Source organism: Gekko japonicus, unplaced genomic scaffold (genome assembly GCF_001447785.1).
Source record: "Gekko japonicus isolate JY-2015 unplaced genomic scaffold, Gekko_japonicus_V1.1 scaffold2988, whole genome shotgun sequence".
Taxonomy (NCBI): Eukaryota; Metazoa; Chordata; class Lepidosauria; order Squamata; family Gekkonidae; genus Gekko; species Gekko japonicus.
The window spans coordinates 146,575-165,320 of record NW_015162564.1 but is presented as its reverse complement, the minus strand read 5'-3'; the positions used below and the strand labels follow the sequence as shown (position 1 = coordinate 165,320).

Sequence of the window (18,746 nt, the reverse complement as noted above, 5' to 3'; positions counted from 1 at the left end):
TGCATCATAACCCTGGTATAACCCTGGTATTCAGGGGTCATTTTGTAGAAAAAGAGGTGCAGGAGCTCATTAGCATAACTTATTAGCATAACTTGTTTGCATATGCCACACCCCCTGGCATCACCAGAAGTGTGTCAGAAGGCAACACCGACCGCTCAGGCTCCACTGGACTGTTTTGGATTGCTAGCTATTGGGGGGGTGGGGAAGTGCAGATCTGCCCTCACAGAGGAGGGAGAGCTTGTACCTGAATAAAACTTGGTCTTAAAGGTGCCACTGTTTTGGATTGGTAGCTATGGGGGGGAGGGGAACGCACAGATCTGCCTTCACAGAAGAGGGAGAGCTTGTACCTGAATAAAACTTGGTCTTAAAGGTGCTACTGTTTTGGATTGCTAGCTATGGGGGGGAGGGGAACGCGCAGATCTGCCCTCACAGAAGAGGGAGAACTTGTACCTGAATAAAACTTGGTCTTAAAGGTGCCACTGTTTTGGATTGCTAGCTGTGGGGGGGAGGGGAACGCGCAGAGCTGCCCTCACAGAGGAGGGAGAGCTTGTACCTGGCTGCTTCTTGCTCCTCGTGGCCTGACTGAGGGCTGCTGGGAGCAGGGGGCAGGGCTTGTTGCATGTGCCCGCCCCCTGGGCTCCTTACTGCCAGAGCTCCGCTCCTGTGTGCTCCCGCAGGAAATGACCCCTGCTGGTATTCCTTGGAGGTCAGAACATCCTATTGATGGCACTAATTTGTGTAATCTGCCTGGTGTCTCAGTGAGAAAGGTGGACTATAAATAATGTAAATAAATAAATATAAGAGAATACACATCAAGATATGTAAATGTGGCTATGAAGCTACCTCACACTGAATTAGATCATTGGTACAACAAGATCAATATTGAGTACTTAGGGTCTCAGGCAGAGGTCTTTCACATCACCTACACATCACCTTTTAACTGGAGATGCCAGGGATTGAACCTGGGACCTTCTGCAGCCAAGCAGATGCGCGTACCACTGAGCCCCAGCCCCCTCCCCAAATGTTTCCACTGTGTAAGCAATATTATATGCTGACAAAAAAGAAGAGAATGGATTTATACCACGCCCTTCACTACCCGGAGGAGTCTCAGAGCGGCTTTCGCTTCCCCTCCCCACAACAGAAACCCTGTGAGGTAGGTGGGGCTGAGAGAGCTCTCCTGAAAACTGCCCTTGAGAGCACAGCTCTGAAAGAACTTGTGACTGACCCAAGGTCACAGCAGCCACCGCATGTAGAGGAGTAGGGAATCAGGTTAGAATCCGCGCACTTAACCACTACACCAAACTGGCTCTGTATTATGCACACAGCAAATGTGCATAATACAGCAGCTTTACCCAAGGGCAATCAGTAATAAACAATAAAGATTCCCAGCATTAGGTAATCTAGCCCCACTTTTAGCAGTTAGGCCTAGTGGTCTCCTGTATCTTACATAGTAAGTTATGCTGAGAAGTGAGTCTAAAGTGGCAGTTTCATGGTCAGGAGTTATGAACCCGCATCTCACTCTAACCACCATGCAACACTGCCCCTCTACTTTTTAAAGATATTCCCCCCCCCTTTCTTGCCCCCCCATCCTGCAGTACTATTGTCATTTTTATGTATGTCTTTTGCTGTATGTGTCTTTTAACTTGGCTTTGTTAGAACGTTGTATTTTTGTTCGGTTTTAATGATTTTTAAAAACTGTGTATGTTTTTAATAGTCGTTATAGTACTTGCCACCTTGGGGACCCTGAACTGGATGGAAGGAGGCGTAGAAATGTTTTAAATAAATACATCATCCATTAGCTGCCTTCGTGGCCCCAATGAAGGCAGAAATGCAGTGTGTGTGTGTGTGGGGTTTAATACATTTTGCACCAAATAAATCTACTGCCCAGTCTGAATTGGTAGAGACACGTCTATCGTGGGGTTGCCAACTCTGGCCTGGAAAATTCCTAGAGACTCGTGGCAGAGCCTGAAGAAACTGGAGACTTGTGGCAGAGCCTGAAGAAACTGGAGTTTGTGGAGAGAAGGGACTGCTGGGGGTATAATGTAGGGCTGCTAGGTCCTCCCTGGCCTCTGGCAGGAGATGGGGGGTAGGGTTGCCAGATCCATGTTGGGAGCCTGGGGGATGGAGCCTGGGGGAGACCGGGACCTCAGAGGGGTACAATGCCATAGAGTCCATCCTGCAAAGCATCCACTTTCTCCTGGGGGATTGTCTGGAGATGTCAGTAGTCTGGAGGTGAGCTGTAATTCTGGGGGTCCCCAGGTCCCACCTGGAGTCTGGCATCCCTATGCAAGCTTCTGAGTGAGGGTTGCCAGCTCTGGGTTGGGGAACTCCTGGAGACTGGGGGATGGAGCCTGGAGAAGACAAGAGACCTTACAGGGGTACCATGCCAACCCTTCAAAGCATCCACTTTCTCCAGGGGAACTGATCTCTGTCGTCTGGAGACCAGTTGTAATCCTGGGCGGTCCCCAGGTCCCACCTGGAGGCTGGCATCCCTATGCAAGCTTCTGAGTGAGGGTTGCCAGCTCTGGGTTGGGGAACTCCTGGAGATTGGGGGATGGAGCCTGGAGAAGACCAGAGACCTTACAGGGGTACCATGCCAACCCTCCAAAGCCATCCACTTTCTCCAGGGGAACTGATCTCTGTCGTCTGGAGACCAGTTGTAATTCTGGGGGGTCCCCAGGTCCCACCTGGAGGCTGGCGTCCCTACGCGATGCCATAAAGTCCACTTTTCAAAGCAACCACTTTCTCCAGGGGAACTGATTTTATTGGGGGGGGGGGGGGGGGGTTGATTCGGATCGGGACCGCGCGAAGGGCGGGTTCCCGCAAGACTCTCCTCAGGCCCGGGGAGAGGTTTAAACTTTAAACCCCCTTCTCCGGCGGCGGCGTCGAATCCGCCCGAACACGGGGAAGCGCGAGGGGGAGATTAAAACCCCGCAGGGCGCGCCAGAGAAGCCAACGCCCAGCGAACGAGGGCTGCTGCCGCCGCCGCCTGAGGCAAAAAAAACCGCTCCGGGGCAACGGGCGAATACGGGACCTTCGCCAGGCCGCCGGAAAGACCGCCGCGGCGACCCCCCCCGGGTGTGACAAAACCGCCGCGGGCCGTCCCGCGCTCCCGGTCGGCTCCGTCAGGCCGCCGAGAGGGGCGAACCCGCCGCGGCCGGGGCCACGGGCGAAGAGGTGGGGCAGAGCCGCCCAACCTCCGCCGCGTCGACGCAGCCCGGCGGGCCGGGGCCGGGTCACGTGGGCCGCCCTAAAGGCCGGCGCCCATGAAAAGAGGCGCGAAGGCGGCGGCGGCGGAAGCGGCGGCCTGGCTCAAGATGTGCTCCGAGCTGCCCACGGCGGGCACCTCCGTCACGCTGCGCGTCTCCTTCGTCGAGGTCCACCCGGAGAGCCCGCTGGCCCGCCTCTGGGGCCTGTCGGGCGAGTGGCGGGAGCTCTACGCGCGGCTCCGCGACGACATCCAGGCCGACCCGGGGCCTCGCCTGGCCAGCGCCCCGGGCGGCGTCGGGGCGGCCGCCGCCGCCGTGGGCTTCCTGTCGGTCGGCGACCTGTGCCTGGTGGAGCTGGGCGGGCGGTGGCTGCGCTGCCGCGTGGTGGGCCGCCTCCCGGGCCCGGGCCGCGACTACCGCGTCTTCCTGCTGGACGAGGGCCGCACCGTCAGCGCCGGGCCCTACTACCTGGCCCGCGGCCGCGAGGAGTTCTTCCACCTGCCTTCCGAGGTGCTGGGCTGCATCCTGGCCGACCTGGTGCCGCCCGGGAACTTCGGGGCCGAGGCGGGCGGGGAGCCGCAGGGACTGAGAGGCGGCGTCGGCGGGGGCAGGCTCAGCTTCGGCTGGACGGCCGGCGCGGTGGAGTTCCTGGGCTACCTCCACGGCAAGGAGGTGACGGGCCTGGTGCGGGAGGTCCTGTTCCCGCAGCGCCTCGTGGTCCTGGAGCTGCCCTGGCTGCTGGCCCAGATGCACCACCTCGGCCTCGCCAGCCAGATCTCGCCCGCCGCCTTCCGGACCTTGATCAACGCCTCCCTGGGGGGCAGCTCGCTTCGACCAGAACAGGCCCCCCTGCCGCCTCCTCCTCCTCCTCCACCACCACCTCCTCCTCCTCCTCCGCAGGCGCCCCTTCCTGCCACCTCCACCCCTGCCCGAGGCCGGATGTGTCCTGGTTCCCTGGACTACTACTACCCCAAGCTGGAGTTGAACGTGACCGAGTCGGTGCTGGTGACCGAAATATGCGACCCCCACAGGATCTACTGCCAGCTGCGCAGCCTCTCCAAAGAGATCTGCCGCCTCTCCGACGCCATGAGCCAAGCCTTCGAGGGGGCCAGAGGAGACGACCCGCAAGAGGCCTTGCCTGCCCCGGGTTCCCCCTGTGCCGCCCGGGGCATAGACGGACGCTGGTATCGAGCTCTGCTGCTGGAACTATATCCCGGGGGTAGCCCAGAAGAGCAGCCGGGGGCAGTGGCCCAGGTGATCTGCGTGGACTATGGCAGAAAGGAGTTTGTGACCAAGAGGAACCTGCGACACTTGTCGGCGGAGTGCTTCCGCATGCCAGTGGTGACGTACCTTTGCTCGTTGCAGGGGGTCACCGATGGGGGCTGCGGCTGGACCCGCTCACAGATCAGCGAGCTCAAGACCTTGCTGCTGGGCAAGGCGCTGCAAGCTCACATCGAGGCTTATTGTGCCTTTGAGCATGTATATTACGTGACCTTTTTTGGGGAAGAAGGTTTCAACCTCAACTGCCTTTTTGGGGTGCAGGCACGCTGCCTGACCCAGAGATTTGTGCACAGCCATCAAGGGCACACTTCTGACTTAGTGGCAGAAAAGGAAAGCATCAGTGCCCCTGCCAAGAAGGAACCGCTGAGCACGTTTACGACCCCCTCCCTGCCTACGGTGCATCTGAAGGCAGGTGAGTGCCACAAAGCCCAAGTATCCTTTCTCCAAGACCCCACACAGTTTTCCGTGTACCTCCAGGAGTACCACCAGCCTCTCTGTCACTTGAAACAAAACTTACAAGACTTCTATTCTCAAAGCAAAAAACTAGAGGGTGTTCTCCTTGAGCCCCAGCCAGGTTCCTTGTGCTGCGTGATGTTGAAGGAGAATTCTTACCACCGTGCCATTGTCACCAGCGTGCAGGGGGAAGGTATCGAAGTATATCTGGTTGACCGGGGAAGCACGGAATTAGTTGACCTGTACAAGGTGAAGGATCTGCTTCCTCAGTTCAGAGAACTTCCTGCTGTGGCACTCAGGTGTGCCTTGGCTAATCCTTCTCCAAGTCAACCGTGGAGTCCAGGCTCTGTAGACTATTTCAAGAAAGCTGTGCTGAATAAGGAACTGGTGATGCAGGTCCTGGGCATGCAAGGGGACATTTACATAGTTGAACTTTTTGATCATTCTCTAGCAGGAGAAAAAAACTTAGCCAAAATCATGTCCCAGGGGAAGTACGCTGAGCATCATGACAAGGCAGTGTTGGAGACCATCCAGAAGCTTTCAGATAAGCTTGTGAGAAAGAGTGCTAAAGAGCAGGGCGTAAGTCATAACCCCAAGACTGTAATATCTGCAAAAGATAGAGAATTCCCATCCAAACTTGACCGTCCAGCTTTGACAACCAAACACCAAGCAGTTGAAAGCATTTGCTCTTTGCCAAGTAAAGCAGTTGGAAAAGAGGAATCTAAGGGTGTCCCAGACAATTTGCCCTGTCTTGCAAAAAACTCCTCTGAAAGAAGGGCAGGATTATCTTGTGAAGGGCAGTTAGAAGTTGGAAGTACAGTCGATGTGATAGTATCTTATGTAGAAAGTCCCAGTCTCTTTTGGTGTCAGTTGGCTAAAACGTCCCATGATTTGAAGATACTTATGGCTGAAATTCAGCATTACTGTCTTCATGCAGCACAGCCCCATGACTGGCTTAACCCTGTGTGTCTTGCTAAGTATTCAGGAGATGAGAAGTGGTACAGAGCTCTTATTATTCGTGCTGCTCATCCTACAGAAGGGGTAGAAGTCGCGTATGTCGACTATGGGAATAAAGAGGTTGTTCCTCTAAAGAATCTTTGCTCAACTAGGGCCGAGTTTCTCCAGCTGAAAGCCCAGGCTTTCCGATGTAGCCTTTACAATTTAATTCAGCCAGATAATCAGGATCCTTTTGTTTGGGATGAAAAGGCCACTGAAGCTTTTCAGGAATTTGTTGACTCAGCAACTAAAATTGAACTGAAGTGTACCATATTTGCTTTAGCAGCACTTGATAATACATACCTGCTTAACGTGGTGGACTTAATCACACCTTTTGAAAGTGCATGCCATTTTTTAACGAGGAAGGGCTTAGCCAAATCTGTAGCACCACAGAAACCCTTGGCATCATCAGTTCATCTTCTATCTTACTATTATTCAACACATGACATCAAAATAGGAAGTGAAGAGTTGGTCTATGTCACACATGTCCAGGATCTGTGTCTCTTCTACTGCCAGCTGGCCAGAAGTGCTCATGTTCTTGAACACTTAACAGATAGCATCAGTAAGCTCAGCAAAGTGGGGCATGGTCTGAAATCCTCACCGGATCTTCGAAACTTATATCTGGCAAAGTATACTGATGGCTGCTGGTACAGGGCAATACTGGCTCAAGGAAGTTCTACCAAAGAAGTCTTCTTTGTCGATTATGGGAATACTGAGTCCCTGAAAAAAGAAGATCTGATGTTAGTACCTGGAGATGCCTATGAGATACAGCTTTTACCAATGCAAGCGATAAAATGTTCATTATCTGATATTGCCAAAGTACCCAAAGAAGCCATTGCGTGGTTTGAAAAGTTAGTGCTGGATAACTCCTTAAAGGCTTTAATTGTAGCAAAAGAACCTGATGGAAAACTGATAGTTGAATTATATGATGGCAAAATACAGATCAATGCAAAACTGAAAGAACGCTTAGATTTACAAGGCAGCAAAAGAATGGTGAGATCTGCAGAAAATAGGGAATTGGGCAGTGAGGCAAGGAGGCCATTTTTTACAGGGGCTCACCATTCTACTCCAGAGATTAAGAGACAGGTGTCTAAAAATCTGGAACCCCTGGGTCATAGCAAACCCAGTGCTGCATGCAGAGAAGTAAAACCCTCTCAGCAGAAAACAAAGAGAGAGATGGTGACACAGTCTCGCCTGCCAGTGGAAGGACGTAACCAAGCTGATCCTGTGACAGGCAGGACTGGACACGATGAGAGAGAAGGGACAGCTGATAGCTTGGAAAACCGAAATCAAAATGAAATTTTCACAGACTCTCCACTTAAGAAAATGTGTGATTTACCTCTGAAAAACCTAAGCCCTGGTTTTAAGACCTTTGTGTATGTTTCTCATATAAACAGTCCGTCTGACTTTTATGTTCAGCTAGTAGAAGAAGAGCCCCTACTTGACAGTATTTCAGAGAAACTAAACCAGTCTGAAATGGTTGAGAACCTAAATGGACAGCAGCTCTACATAGGAGACTTGATATGTGCAGTTTTTCCAGAAGACAGCTTGTGGTATCGAGCTGTAGTCCAAAAGCAGCCCTCAGATGAATTGGTCAGTGTACAGTATATTGATTATGGTAATACCGCAGTAGTTAACATTTGCAAAACCTGTAGACTTCTGGAGGACTGTGCACTCTGTCCAGGAATGAGCATTCGCTGCTCACTGGGTGGAGTGAAGACCGGAAGGCTCCCAGAGTGGACAGAGGAAGCAGTTCTGTGCTTCTCCCAGAGCACAAGTGAAATTCAGATGAACTGTGAATTTGTGGAAAAACGTCAAGGCAAATGGGAAGTTATTCTGTGTGACAGAGAAGGTAACGTGACGGCAGATTTGGTTAATAGTCATCTTGCATGCAAAAAATCTCTGTCCCTGGAGGCACCTGACAAAAATGAAACCGAGCCTGACTTGATACATTTGGGTCACGTTACTTCTGATGAGCCTAGCAGACCTGCAGGTGGACAGGATGCCAAGTCATTTTTCTGGAAGACACCTGTAGGTGGACAAACTGTAGAAGCCTTTGCGAGAGCCACAGAGAGTGCAGATTATTTCTGGTGTCAGTTTGCTGATCTGAATGAAATAATTTCCATTGAAAAGAAGGTCCAGGATGCTACAAAGCTGGCTGGTTTCAATGTGGGTGATATTAAAATTGGTTGCCCTTGTCTAGCAAAATGTAGTAAAGATGAAAATTTTTACCGAGCAATAGTTACGAGTGTACAAGAGAACATCTTGAGAGTTACTCATGTTGATTATGGAACTGAGGACCTTGTCACCAGAGAGATGTTAAGGCAGATTTCTGATGAGCTATTAACACTACCTCCTCAAGCATTTCTATGTAGTCTGTTTGGATTTAATTCCTCTGAGGGTTCCTGGGTAGAAGGAACAATTGGCATCTTCTGCGGTAAAATAGTGGATTCCTTACTAGACGTTACAGTTATGGAAATACTGTGTAATAGGCCTTTTGAAATTCCATTATTTGTTGTTAATTTGGAATGTCAGGGGGAAAGCATAAATGCACACATGAAACCCTTTTGGAAGCCTAACAATGAAAATGGTGGCGCAGCTGTGGCGAACCTCCTCAGTGATGAAGGACAGAACAAAGATGCTAAGGCAGAAGATTTGGAAGTTTTACACTGTGAAATGGGAATATCTGCTTGCACTTCATTGGCTTCCAAAGATACCATGGCCTCAGAGGATTTGTTATGTGCTTCAGAGCCTTTTCAGCCAACAGAAGAGTGTTCAGCTTCTACAAGAAATGTGGAACTTTGTGAAATGAAAGGAAATGAAGATCCAGCCGGGCATCACCAAACCACCTTTGAGGTACTTGATATAGGGGAACAACCAGCTATACCTGAAGTGCCTACTAATGAATTGGACTGTTTGACCCCCGAGAGAGAAAGTGATAGCCAGATGAGTGCTCTAAGTTGTATAGATGTTTCTGAAGTTCTACTTCCAGCACGTATTGAAGCAGAGGTGTCAGGACAGAATACCTTTGAAGCTCAAGAGGAGGTCAAAGACTGGAAGGCAACTTTAATACAGGATCCATTTGACATGGAGCTGCTGTTGAGTGCTGGAAAAGACTCTTCAGGAAGCTTAGCGGAACCGGGGTCCATTGATGTGAATCAACTCTCATGTGAAGAAATGGGAGAAACCTCCAAACTGGTCTTGGTTGAAGAGCCCTGGGTGGAAAGAGAGCTGGATCCGAGCCCTTTGCTAATGGATGAAGTGGACTGTGGGCTAAGCTGTGAGCAGGAGAGGCCACTAGAACTGCCGGCCCCTTCAGCACCCTTTTTGCTAGCTGTCGAAATTCAGGAGCTGCCCATACTGCCTGCTGCGCCCGCTTCCTCTCCCCCAGAAATTCCGTCCTGCCTTTCAGAAAGCAAATTAAAACCGCAAGCCGAGTTTTGTATGGGAGAGGAGGATACAGATCTGTGTGAAATCGGACCCGATGCCCCGAAACAGGACGACGTAAAACCGCAGACTGTGCTGGAGGAAAGCTTGGAACCAGTAGAGACGAGGCCTGTCACGTGCAGTGGTTTTGAAGAGAGCGACAGCGAGTTGGCCGATGATGGTGATTCTGCAACTCGGCTGCAGTGGGAAGAGCGAGCTGAAACTTCAAGCCAGAGTGCCGGTAAGCTTTTTGGTTTGTTTGTTTCGTAGCAAAGTTGGATGCTTTGTGCCTATAGCTGTCTCGTTGTTTGGTGTCGTGGTTAAGTGTGTGGACTCTAATCTGGGAGAACCGGGTTTGAATCCCCACTCCTCCACTTGCACCTGCTGATGTGACCTTGGGTCAGTCACAAGCTCTGGCACAGCTGTTCCTGAAAAAGAGCAGTTTGTGTCAGAGTTCTCTCAGCCCCACCCACCTCACAGGGTGTCTGTTGTGGGGAGGGGAAGGGAAAGGAGTTTGTAAGCCGCTCTGAGACTCCAGGTGAAGGGCGGGGTATAAGTCCAATCTCTTCTCTTCTTCTTCTCTTCGCCTAGCCTGAATGTACCAATATTTAAGTAGCAGCTGCTGATGAGCAGCAAACAGATGTGTTTCATATATGTTTATGGGAGGGATTTGGAGCACTTAATGGGGAAAGAGACAAGAGCCGACCGTGCCTAAAGAGTGGAATGGATTGACCTCTGACCATAGACCGTAGATTGATTTCTTTCTCTCTCTGTTTCGTTCCAAGAGCTTCCTGTCTCAGTTCAATCGAACAGACTTGTTCACAGACGCCTCTTTCCTGTATTCTGAAGCAACCTTCATGCTAAAAATACGGGCTTTCTGGGACCCACCTGTTGCTAAATTCCTGGCACGCAAGTTGTCCAGCCTTATTTGGTGTTCGTGGCTTGGACTAAATGCCCAAGAGGCTAATGGCCCGTTGGTATTTGTGAGCTCCTGGGAAATTGGTGGGCTTGGTCTCCTGTGGAGCTGTTCCTTTTATACCATATAGATTGCCATGTGTTAGTTGCTGTAACTTTCCAACATTTGTGAAATGACACATCTCTATGAAAATTCTCCCCTTTATTGCAACTGTTAAAGGAGTTTTGTCCCATCCTGTCCACCCCGGTATTCTCTCTCAACTCTTTTTTAGTGCCTCTTAAATTCTGGTCCTATTTGTTTATTTATGTAATTTATAGTCTGTTATGTGCACGCCCTGTCCATGTGTGCTTCTATCACCATTGGGCTGCTTGGAATGAATAAACTACAAGTGAAGATAGTTTTGTGTCCATGCAAACGGAGTTAGCTTTGCTGAGTTAAAAAGGTAAAGGTTCCCTTCCTCGAAAGCCAGTCGAGTCCGACTCCAGGGTTGCGGTGCTCATCTCCGTTTCAATGCCGAAGAGCCAGCGCTGTCCGAAGACGTTTCCGTGGTCATGTGGCCAGCATGACTAAACACCAAGGCGCACAGAATGCTGTTACCTTCCCACCGAAGTGGTACCTATTTATCTACTTGCAATGTCTTGCTTTCGAACTGCTAGGTTGGCAGGAGCTGGAACTAGAGACGGGAGCTCACTCCGTCATGCGGCATTCGGGTCTCGAACTGCTGAACTACCGACCTTCCACAGCCTGCAGTTCAGCGTCGTAATCACTTGAGCCACCGCAACTCCTTTTGCTGAGTTACAGAGATCATAATAAAAGAGAAGATACCTGAATCAATGTTCCCTCTAAGCTGTGGAGTCTTGTGAGCAAAAATTCTATTTTGTGAGCTACTGGCCTTAAAGTTGTGAGCGAGCGATTTGGCTCCTGCATAAATTAGTTTGCTCTGGAGCCCTCCTTCCTGAGCTGAGACAAAAATGTGTGAGCGGGAGGCTAAAAAACCGTGAGCTAGCTCACACTCACTCAGCTTAGAGGGAACACTGACCTAAATACAGTTTAGCTATTATAGTGGGGGAAGAAATATGAGCTGAACTTGTATATATATCTTCACCTACCATTTCTTGGGGAGAAAAGGGGGGGGGGCGCTAAGATTTGGCAAGCAAGGTTAAAACTTACCATTCTGCACCTCCTGGGTGAAGAGAAATTAACCCTTTGTCTCATTTCATATAGGTTGCAGCTTGCACCAGGTGAGGTGCTTGTAAACAATGTTTTCTCTTGGCAGAAAAAAATGAAACTCCTTGTGAGTTAGAAGGTGTTGATGTTGGACCCAAATGCGTGGTGAAGACAGATGCACAGGGGTATGAGGTTCAGATCTTGGACGCTTCTGCTGAAGGTACACAGGTAAGGAAATGAGAGTATTGTGAGTGAGTTAAACATTAAGATGAAGCACTAAGTATCTATCTGACAGTACTCATTCAATATGGGAATAATTTTAGCTGTCCTTTACATAAGTAGACCTGCCTGTTTAAATGATGGCCCTAGCTTTATGTAAATGTTTTGAATCTCTTTAATGGGAACAAAGAGACAGTCAGCCCTATAAATGTTTGGAATGGGATTTCTGAACAGAACTTGGGTCCAGCCGAGGTACGCTACTTGCTATAGTACTGAAGAACCATGTTGTATTTACTGTCACAGTTAAACTAGCAAGAGGCTTGTACATGAGAAGGAGGAAGATTAGGAAAGGCAGAGGAGTGGAATGAACTCTATGGATTTGTCTTCACAGCAGAAAGGGGAGCGGAGGGGGAATACCTACATTTGAACTGCAGTTCATTGGCTACACTGTCCGGGTCCGGCATGGTAAAGGGGTGGGTTGCCAGAATTAAAATTAACGAGGAAGGAGGCTCAATGATAGTTCCCTTTAAGGAGCTCAAGTGTAAAATATATATATTTTTTTACTAAAATCAAGTTTCCTGACCAGTAAATTGAAAACTAGTCAATGCAATGCCATTTTTTGAAAAAACTCTGAGGGGGGTGGGGAGGGAGAGGGGGGGAAGAAGAAATCGAACCTGTCCCTGTTAAATGGGTGGAATGAATTATTAAGGGCTTTTTTGGCACCTAAGATATTGGGAAATGCATTGAAGCTTGAAGCTATTTGTCTTTAACACGACAGATTCCCCCCCCCCCCTACAGACTAACACTGAAGAACTGGTCGCTATGAAGGTTAAAATTCTTACATGTAGAATAGTAAGGTTTGGTGACCAAGAAACAGCCGATATGATCCTGTTAGTTTCTGATGACAGAAAGGCATATGTGTTGGGGGGCGGGTAGATTTCTACTGATTTCCTCCTCCTGCTTTTGCCCTTCTTGCCATGCTTTTAATTAGGGTCTGTTGGTGCGGAAATCGGGGGGGGGGGTGTCCTCTGTGTGCAGTAGGAGGAGGCAATGAAGTCCTTCCCCACTAGCAGGTCTCACAAGAGACAATTTGGCTTTTGCAAAGAAAACTGGAATCTTGCTCAAAATCGGTAGGATCCACTGTCACTGTTCACATTAAGTTCTGGCTTGTGTGAAGATTCGCCTTTACTCAAGAAAAAACATACTTGTCAATGTTTGCAAAGAGGACCTGCACTTCTGGCTGGTTTCTTGACTGTAGTGTTGGTGAAGAAATGTCTGTAGAGGGAATTAATTGTTCTCAGACTCTGTAGCATTTTTTGTCTAGATACAGATGTCTACTAAGATAGTATTGCTGTCTGCTAGCTTACTTCTGTAACAGAAGTCTGAGCATGGAAATAAATGAAACTATTATTATTATTATTATTATCTTGTCTGAAGCCAGGACGATTTATTATTTTCAGAAAAAGGAAAGTCACTACAAGAAATAAAACAACAACAATCACATAACAACAAGACAATAACGAACAACACCTACTACAGTAGTGGAGCTTGTACTTAGTCTCTGGTTAACATAAGTAATATGTTTGAATCTTATCTGATTTTAAGCACCTATGTCTAATTTTATACTCAATTTTAAGTGATAACTTTTATTTTTTAGATTATTTTGAAGATTTCTGAGTATGGTCCTCAATCCATCCATACAATTTTCTCCAAATATTTTCAAAAGGTCCATCTTTTTTCCCTTGTAACTATAAAGATAATTTGTCCATTTCTGCAGCTTCAAACAATTTATTATTTCTTCTTTTGTGGATACTTCTTCTTTCTTCCAATATTTTGTATAAAGTATTCTTGCGGATGTCACTACATGCACAATCATATAGACATATTGTTTTATAAAAATTTTCAGAACAATATTCAATAAAAACAATTCAGGATTAAATGGTAGTTTTATTATTTGAATGGTGCTTAAGATTACACTATTTTAAGACATACCTGCTTTGGTGTAGTGGTTAAGTGCGTGGACTCTAATCTGGGAGAACCGGGTTTGATTCCCCACTCCTCCACTTGCACCTGCTGATGTGACCTTGGGTCAGTCACAAGCTCTGGCATAGCTGTCCTTGAAAAGGAGCAGTCTGTGTCAGAGTTCTCTCAGCCCCACCCACCTCACAAGGTGTCTGTTCTGGGGAGGGGAAGGAGTTTGTAAGCCGCCCTGAGACTCCAAGTGAAGGGCGGGGTATAAATCCAATCTCTCCTTCTCCTTCTCCTTCTCCTCCTCCTCCTCCTCCTCCCTAGAACACTTTATACAGTTAGGTAACCATATTGAAATTTTTCCAGTTGTATAAAAAAATTCCCATAGGTCTATCGCCTAAACTCTCTGGGTTTTTCTCCCCCACCTGCAGGTATTATGTGATGAAATGGGTACCCCACTTGAATCGTCAGAAAGTAGTTTAGAAGCTGACGGTGAGGAGAATGTCTTTTCAATTTCTACTAAATAATATGTAAAATCTTGCAGAGTTCTGGTGGGTTTTGGTTTTTCGTCTGTGCACAATCTTGAGACTCAGTCCTTCAGTTGCTTCCCCTCTCACAGTTGCTGATGTGGTAGTAAAGTTACCTCTGAGTGCACGAGGAGACCAGACATAAGATGTGTATTGCTGTGGTCACACACACGAAATAATCCACGTTCAATCAACTTTCAGTGCACTTTCCAACTGGATTTTTACTGTTTGAACTGACAAAATCCAGTTGGAAAGTGCATTGAAAGTTGATTATTTCGTGTGTGTGACCGCAGCCTATGTATGCTACAGTAAGACTAAGTTGCAATAGTTCTGGGCAGAGCTGAAATGACGTGAGGTAGGAGGAGAGCTGAGTTGTGTGTCTTGGTGGCATTCCAGTCTTAGGTTACGGTGCTGCAATGTACGTGGCCTTGGTCTCCCATGCCAATGGCAATGTCGAAGTGATAGTTGAAGCTATGATTCCAGTCATGTGTGTGAACCTGCTGATTTCTAGATAAAGTGGCACACTGTGAAGATGGCACAGATCATTGTTTCCAGGAATTGTCTTGAAGAGGTCTCCAACAAATATACACATTTCACAAGTTGCCAGTAGACACAAGTCTATTGAAACATGGTAACATTACATCAATAAATAAAGTAGAATTGGTGGTCACAGGTATCCATATCTGTGCCTAGACTATTGTGGAAATCTGGTTCCATTTTTCAGCCGTGTAACTGAGGAAGAATGTTTTGAAACGTCTGGCATACCTGGGAAGGACGTCTTTCGGCTGCAGAAGTTTCTTTGGGACATCCTCTGCCTTGTTGGTGGACTTTGAGGTCCTTTGGACACTTATTTCATGAAAGGATTCAGAGGAGTCTCTTGTTGTTTATTACCATTATTGTGACCCTTATCTTTGAATTGTGACCACCAATTCTACTTTATTTATTGGTGTAATGTTACCATGTTTCAATAGACTTGCGTCTACTGGCAACTTGTGAAATTGGTGGTCTACCCTTGCGCTTTTGTTTCTTTATACATTATATATGCTTGGGGTCCCTATTGTTCGGTTTATCTTGAAGAGGTCTCCAGTGAAATTGATGGTCTACCCTTGTGCTTTTGTTTCTTTATACTTTATATATGCTTGGGGTCCCTATTATTTGGTTTAACTTGAAGAGGTCTCCAGCTTGACTTAGTAGCCAGGTGTTTTTTGTGTGGTTCCCATTGACCCTTGTCCTTCGTGTGTCTCTTGACACATGCAGGAGGTTTACAGAAATGGTCTTCAAATTAGCACTGAGCTTTTGGAGCCAGCACAAGTATCAGGGAGGCTCCTCCAAAGGATAGTGTGAGATCGGAGCCCTTTCCCTGGGCTCTTGGAAGCTCTGACAGTGAAGCTGCCTTATACTGACTCACAACTGTTCTCCAGGGTCTCAGGCTGTGGTCTTATCACCCACTGCCTGGTCCTTTTAACTGGAGATGCTGGGGATTGAAGCTAGGACCTTCTGCATGCCAAGCAGATGCTCTGCCACTGAACCATGGCCCCGGTGGTAGGAGGAGAAAGAGACCCTCTTTTTTCAGGTACTCTGTGCGTGCCGCAGGGCAGGTGGAATCTCCTTTATTGCATTAGATTTTGGGAAAGGGAGAAATCTGGTGCTCCTCCTGTGGGGTTCCATTGTGACATGCAGTAACTCTGAGACGGGGGCCTGAATGGGGTGTCGGGCAGTTGCCAGAATGCTTGAGAGCATTTCCTCCCCCATGAAGGTATTGGAGTGCAGGTGGCTGTACTGTGGAACATCTATTTTAGATGGCCTGTTTGGGGGCACCTCTAGGAGTAGAGTAGAGTAGTCCCTTTTCTGTGGGGGTGTAGCAGTCAGGACTAAGAGCCCAGGCATAGCCAAAGCGCTGTTAGCTGAACGTACTACGTAGACCTGGCCAGCCGGCTGGGGAGAAGCTCCTAGCTGAGCATATTCAACATAATTAATTGGACTCAAGAGAAACACGTCTTTCGAAAAGTTACCTTAGAACGGCAGTGTGTGATTTGCAAGCAATGATCAAGCATCCCTCCCCCCTGGTATTTTTCTTTTCCTCCCCTCCCCTGCTCTCTCTGTTTATTGAAACTTCCAAGCTGCTCCAATCTCAGCACTGCAGCGTAGAGCGGTTAGCCATAATGCAGACTTTTTCCCCACTTCACTAAAATAATTTAAAATAGGCTCAAAATGCCAATAATGTGGGTTTTTCCTTCTCTTTTTATTGTCATCGTCGCAGTGTACTTATAGTCAGGGGTTATTTCGCAGAAAAAGAGGTGCAGGAACTCATTAGCATAACTCATTAGCATAACTTATTTGCATATGCCACACCCCCTGACATCACCGGAAGTGCGTCAGAAGGCAACACCCACCGCTCAGGCTCCACTGGACTGTTTTGGATTGCTAGCTATTGGGTGGGTGGGTGGGGGAATGTGCAGATATGTCCTCGCAGAGGAGAGAGAGCTTGTACCTGAATAAAACCTGGTCTTAAAGGTGCCACTGGACTGTTTTGGACCGGGGGGGGGGTAGGCTCTGCAGCTTACTTGGCTGCTTCTTGTTCTGACTGAGGGCTGCTGGGAGCAGGGGGTGGGGCTTGTTGCATGTGCCCGCCCCCTGGGCTCTTTACTGCCGGAGCTGCGCTCCTGTGTAGCAACCCTGGCCCTTCTTGGAGGTCTCCCATCCAAATACTGACCAGAGTTGACCCCTGTGGGCCTTCTAAGTTGTGACAAGATCAAGCTAGGCCAGGGCGCCAAGAAGGTTAAAAGATGCCAGATAGCCGACTTCGGTGGGCCTGTCTGTCACAGTAGCAACCAGTACCTGCCCTTCCCCAAACATGGATCACGGCAGCACTGAAGCTGTTTGCAGAGAAGAGGAAAGTAATTTTTTCTGTCAGAATATTTAGTGTTGTGGATCCATCTAAGCAATGAGATGTCCCTGACAACATGTCTTTTTCCCCTAGTCATTGAGAAATTACGGAGAGCCCTCTCCCCAAGACCCTGTGCTGACAGTAAAAAGACTTCCAGATAATCTCTTCCAAACAGACCCGACTTCATCTCTTTTCTAGAAATGAAGGGCTGTATTTATATTTTCTATCTCAACTTTCCCAAATGACGGCTGTGTAGTAATTAAGAGATGATAAGCATTGGACAGAAATGCAGAATCAGACCGCCATAAGGACACCAGAAGAGCCCTGCTGGATCAGACCAGTGGTCCATCTAGTCCAGCATCTTGTCTCACGCAGTGGCCAACCAGTTCCTCTGGAGGGCCAGATACAGGGCAGAGAGGCCGAGGCCCTCATAAGAACCTAAGACGACCCCTGCTGGATTGGACCAGTGGTCTACCTAGTCCAGCATCCTGTCCCACACAGTGGCCAGTAAGTCATGGGGTGGGGGGCACGGAACAAACTTGACCCAAAAACTGGAATCAAGAACCACAAGGGTAAGAACGAAGTCTGATAAAGGGCCAGTATTAAAAACCTAGTTGAAACTTATACAAAAGTACATGTATTTATTAGAAAGACAGTTAAAAACATATATGGGGCCAATGAAAGCCTCGTTAAAAGGTTCAAGTGACCTGAACACAAGGACCAATACACATGACCTGACGTGTTTCCGCCCTATTGGGGCCTTCTTCAGAGGTCAAACAGTATTGACGTACACATAACAATAATACATATTACGATAAGATAAACCAACAAGTGACCAAGAAAATTTTTTTTCAGCAGCAAGATCTGTAGACACAAGACAAAGGTATAGAGGTGTAGAAGGCTTCAACGAGGCTTTCATTTGGCCCTTATATGTTCTTAACCGTCTTTCTAATAAATACATGTATTTTTGTATATTATAAGTTTCAACTAGGTTTTTGATATTGGCTCTTTATCAGACCTCTTTCTCAAATAGTGGCCAGCCATCTATTCTGGATGGACAACAACAGGGCTCTGGGATTCAGAGGTTGACTGCCTCTGAATGTAATGAAGATATTTAACAGACGCAAGGACCAAACAGGAATAGCAAGCTTTGTTTATATGGTCTCAGTTAATTACTCTCAGCACCCCACAATTAAGAAGGACCGGTCTGCTTATCTGTCTCCGATTTTGATATACTTATTTACTTCACGGTGTTTACTTTCTTCACCCTGGAATTAAACCCAAACACATGGTGACCCTGTAAACCAAGCTTGTTATTCCAGTTTGGCTCTTGTATCAGCGAAACACCCGGTTATCATGTTTATGCTAATTTGCTGCTCACCCTCTACTGATAAGTATATGGACTGTTAACTTCCACTTCAGTATATCTGAGGAAGTGGGCATGCATACGAAAGCTTATACCTTGAGTGAAACTTTGTTGGTCTTAAAGGTGCCCCTGGACTTGGAGATGTAACTAGTTCGCTAACTGGCCCTTGGAAGTTTAGTTCCTTTAAAATAGCTTTAACGCAACCACAAATGCTCGTGGCTTTTTAAAATACATCCTGCTTTTCTCCCTTGTATCTTCAGCTGTGAAGGAAGAGACTGCTGATTCAGACAGCTACGCCGACCCTTTGGGGTTAAGCGACCAAGAAGACTGA

The 18,746-nt window shown here is 47.9% G+C and overlaps 1 protein-coding gene across 1 annotated transcript; it reads left to right on the top strand.

The window, feature by feature from the left end:
• The first annotated feature begins 3,266 nt into the window (after window positions 1-3,266).
• On the top strand, window positions 3,267-18,746 carry TDRD6 (tudor domain containing 6). Its single transcript, XM_015406401.1, has 6 exons — window positions 3,267-4,052; window positions 4,110-9,606; window positions 11,558-11,676; window positions 11,818-11,919; window positions 14,067-14,127; window positions 18,676-18,746. Exons 1-6 carry the CDS (start codon window positions 3,267-3,269, stop codon window positions 18,744-18,746), a joined length of 6,636 nt encoding a protein of 2,211 aa, XP_015261887.1.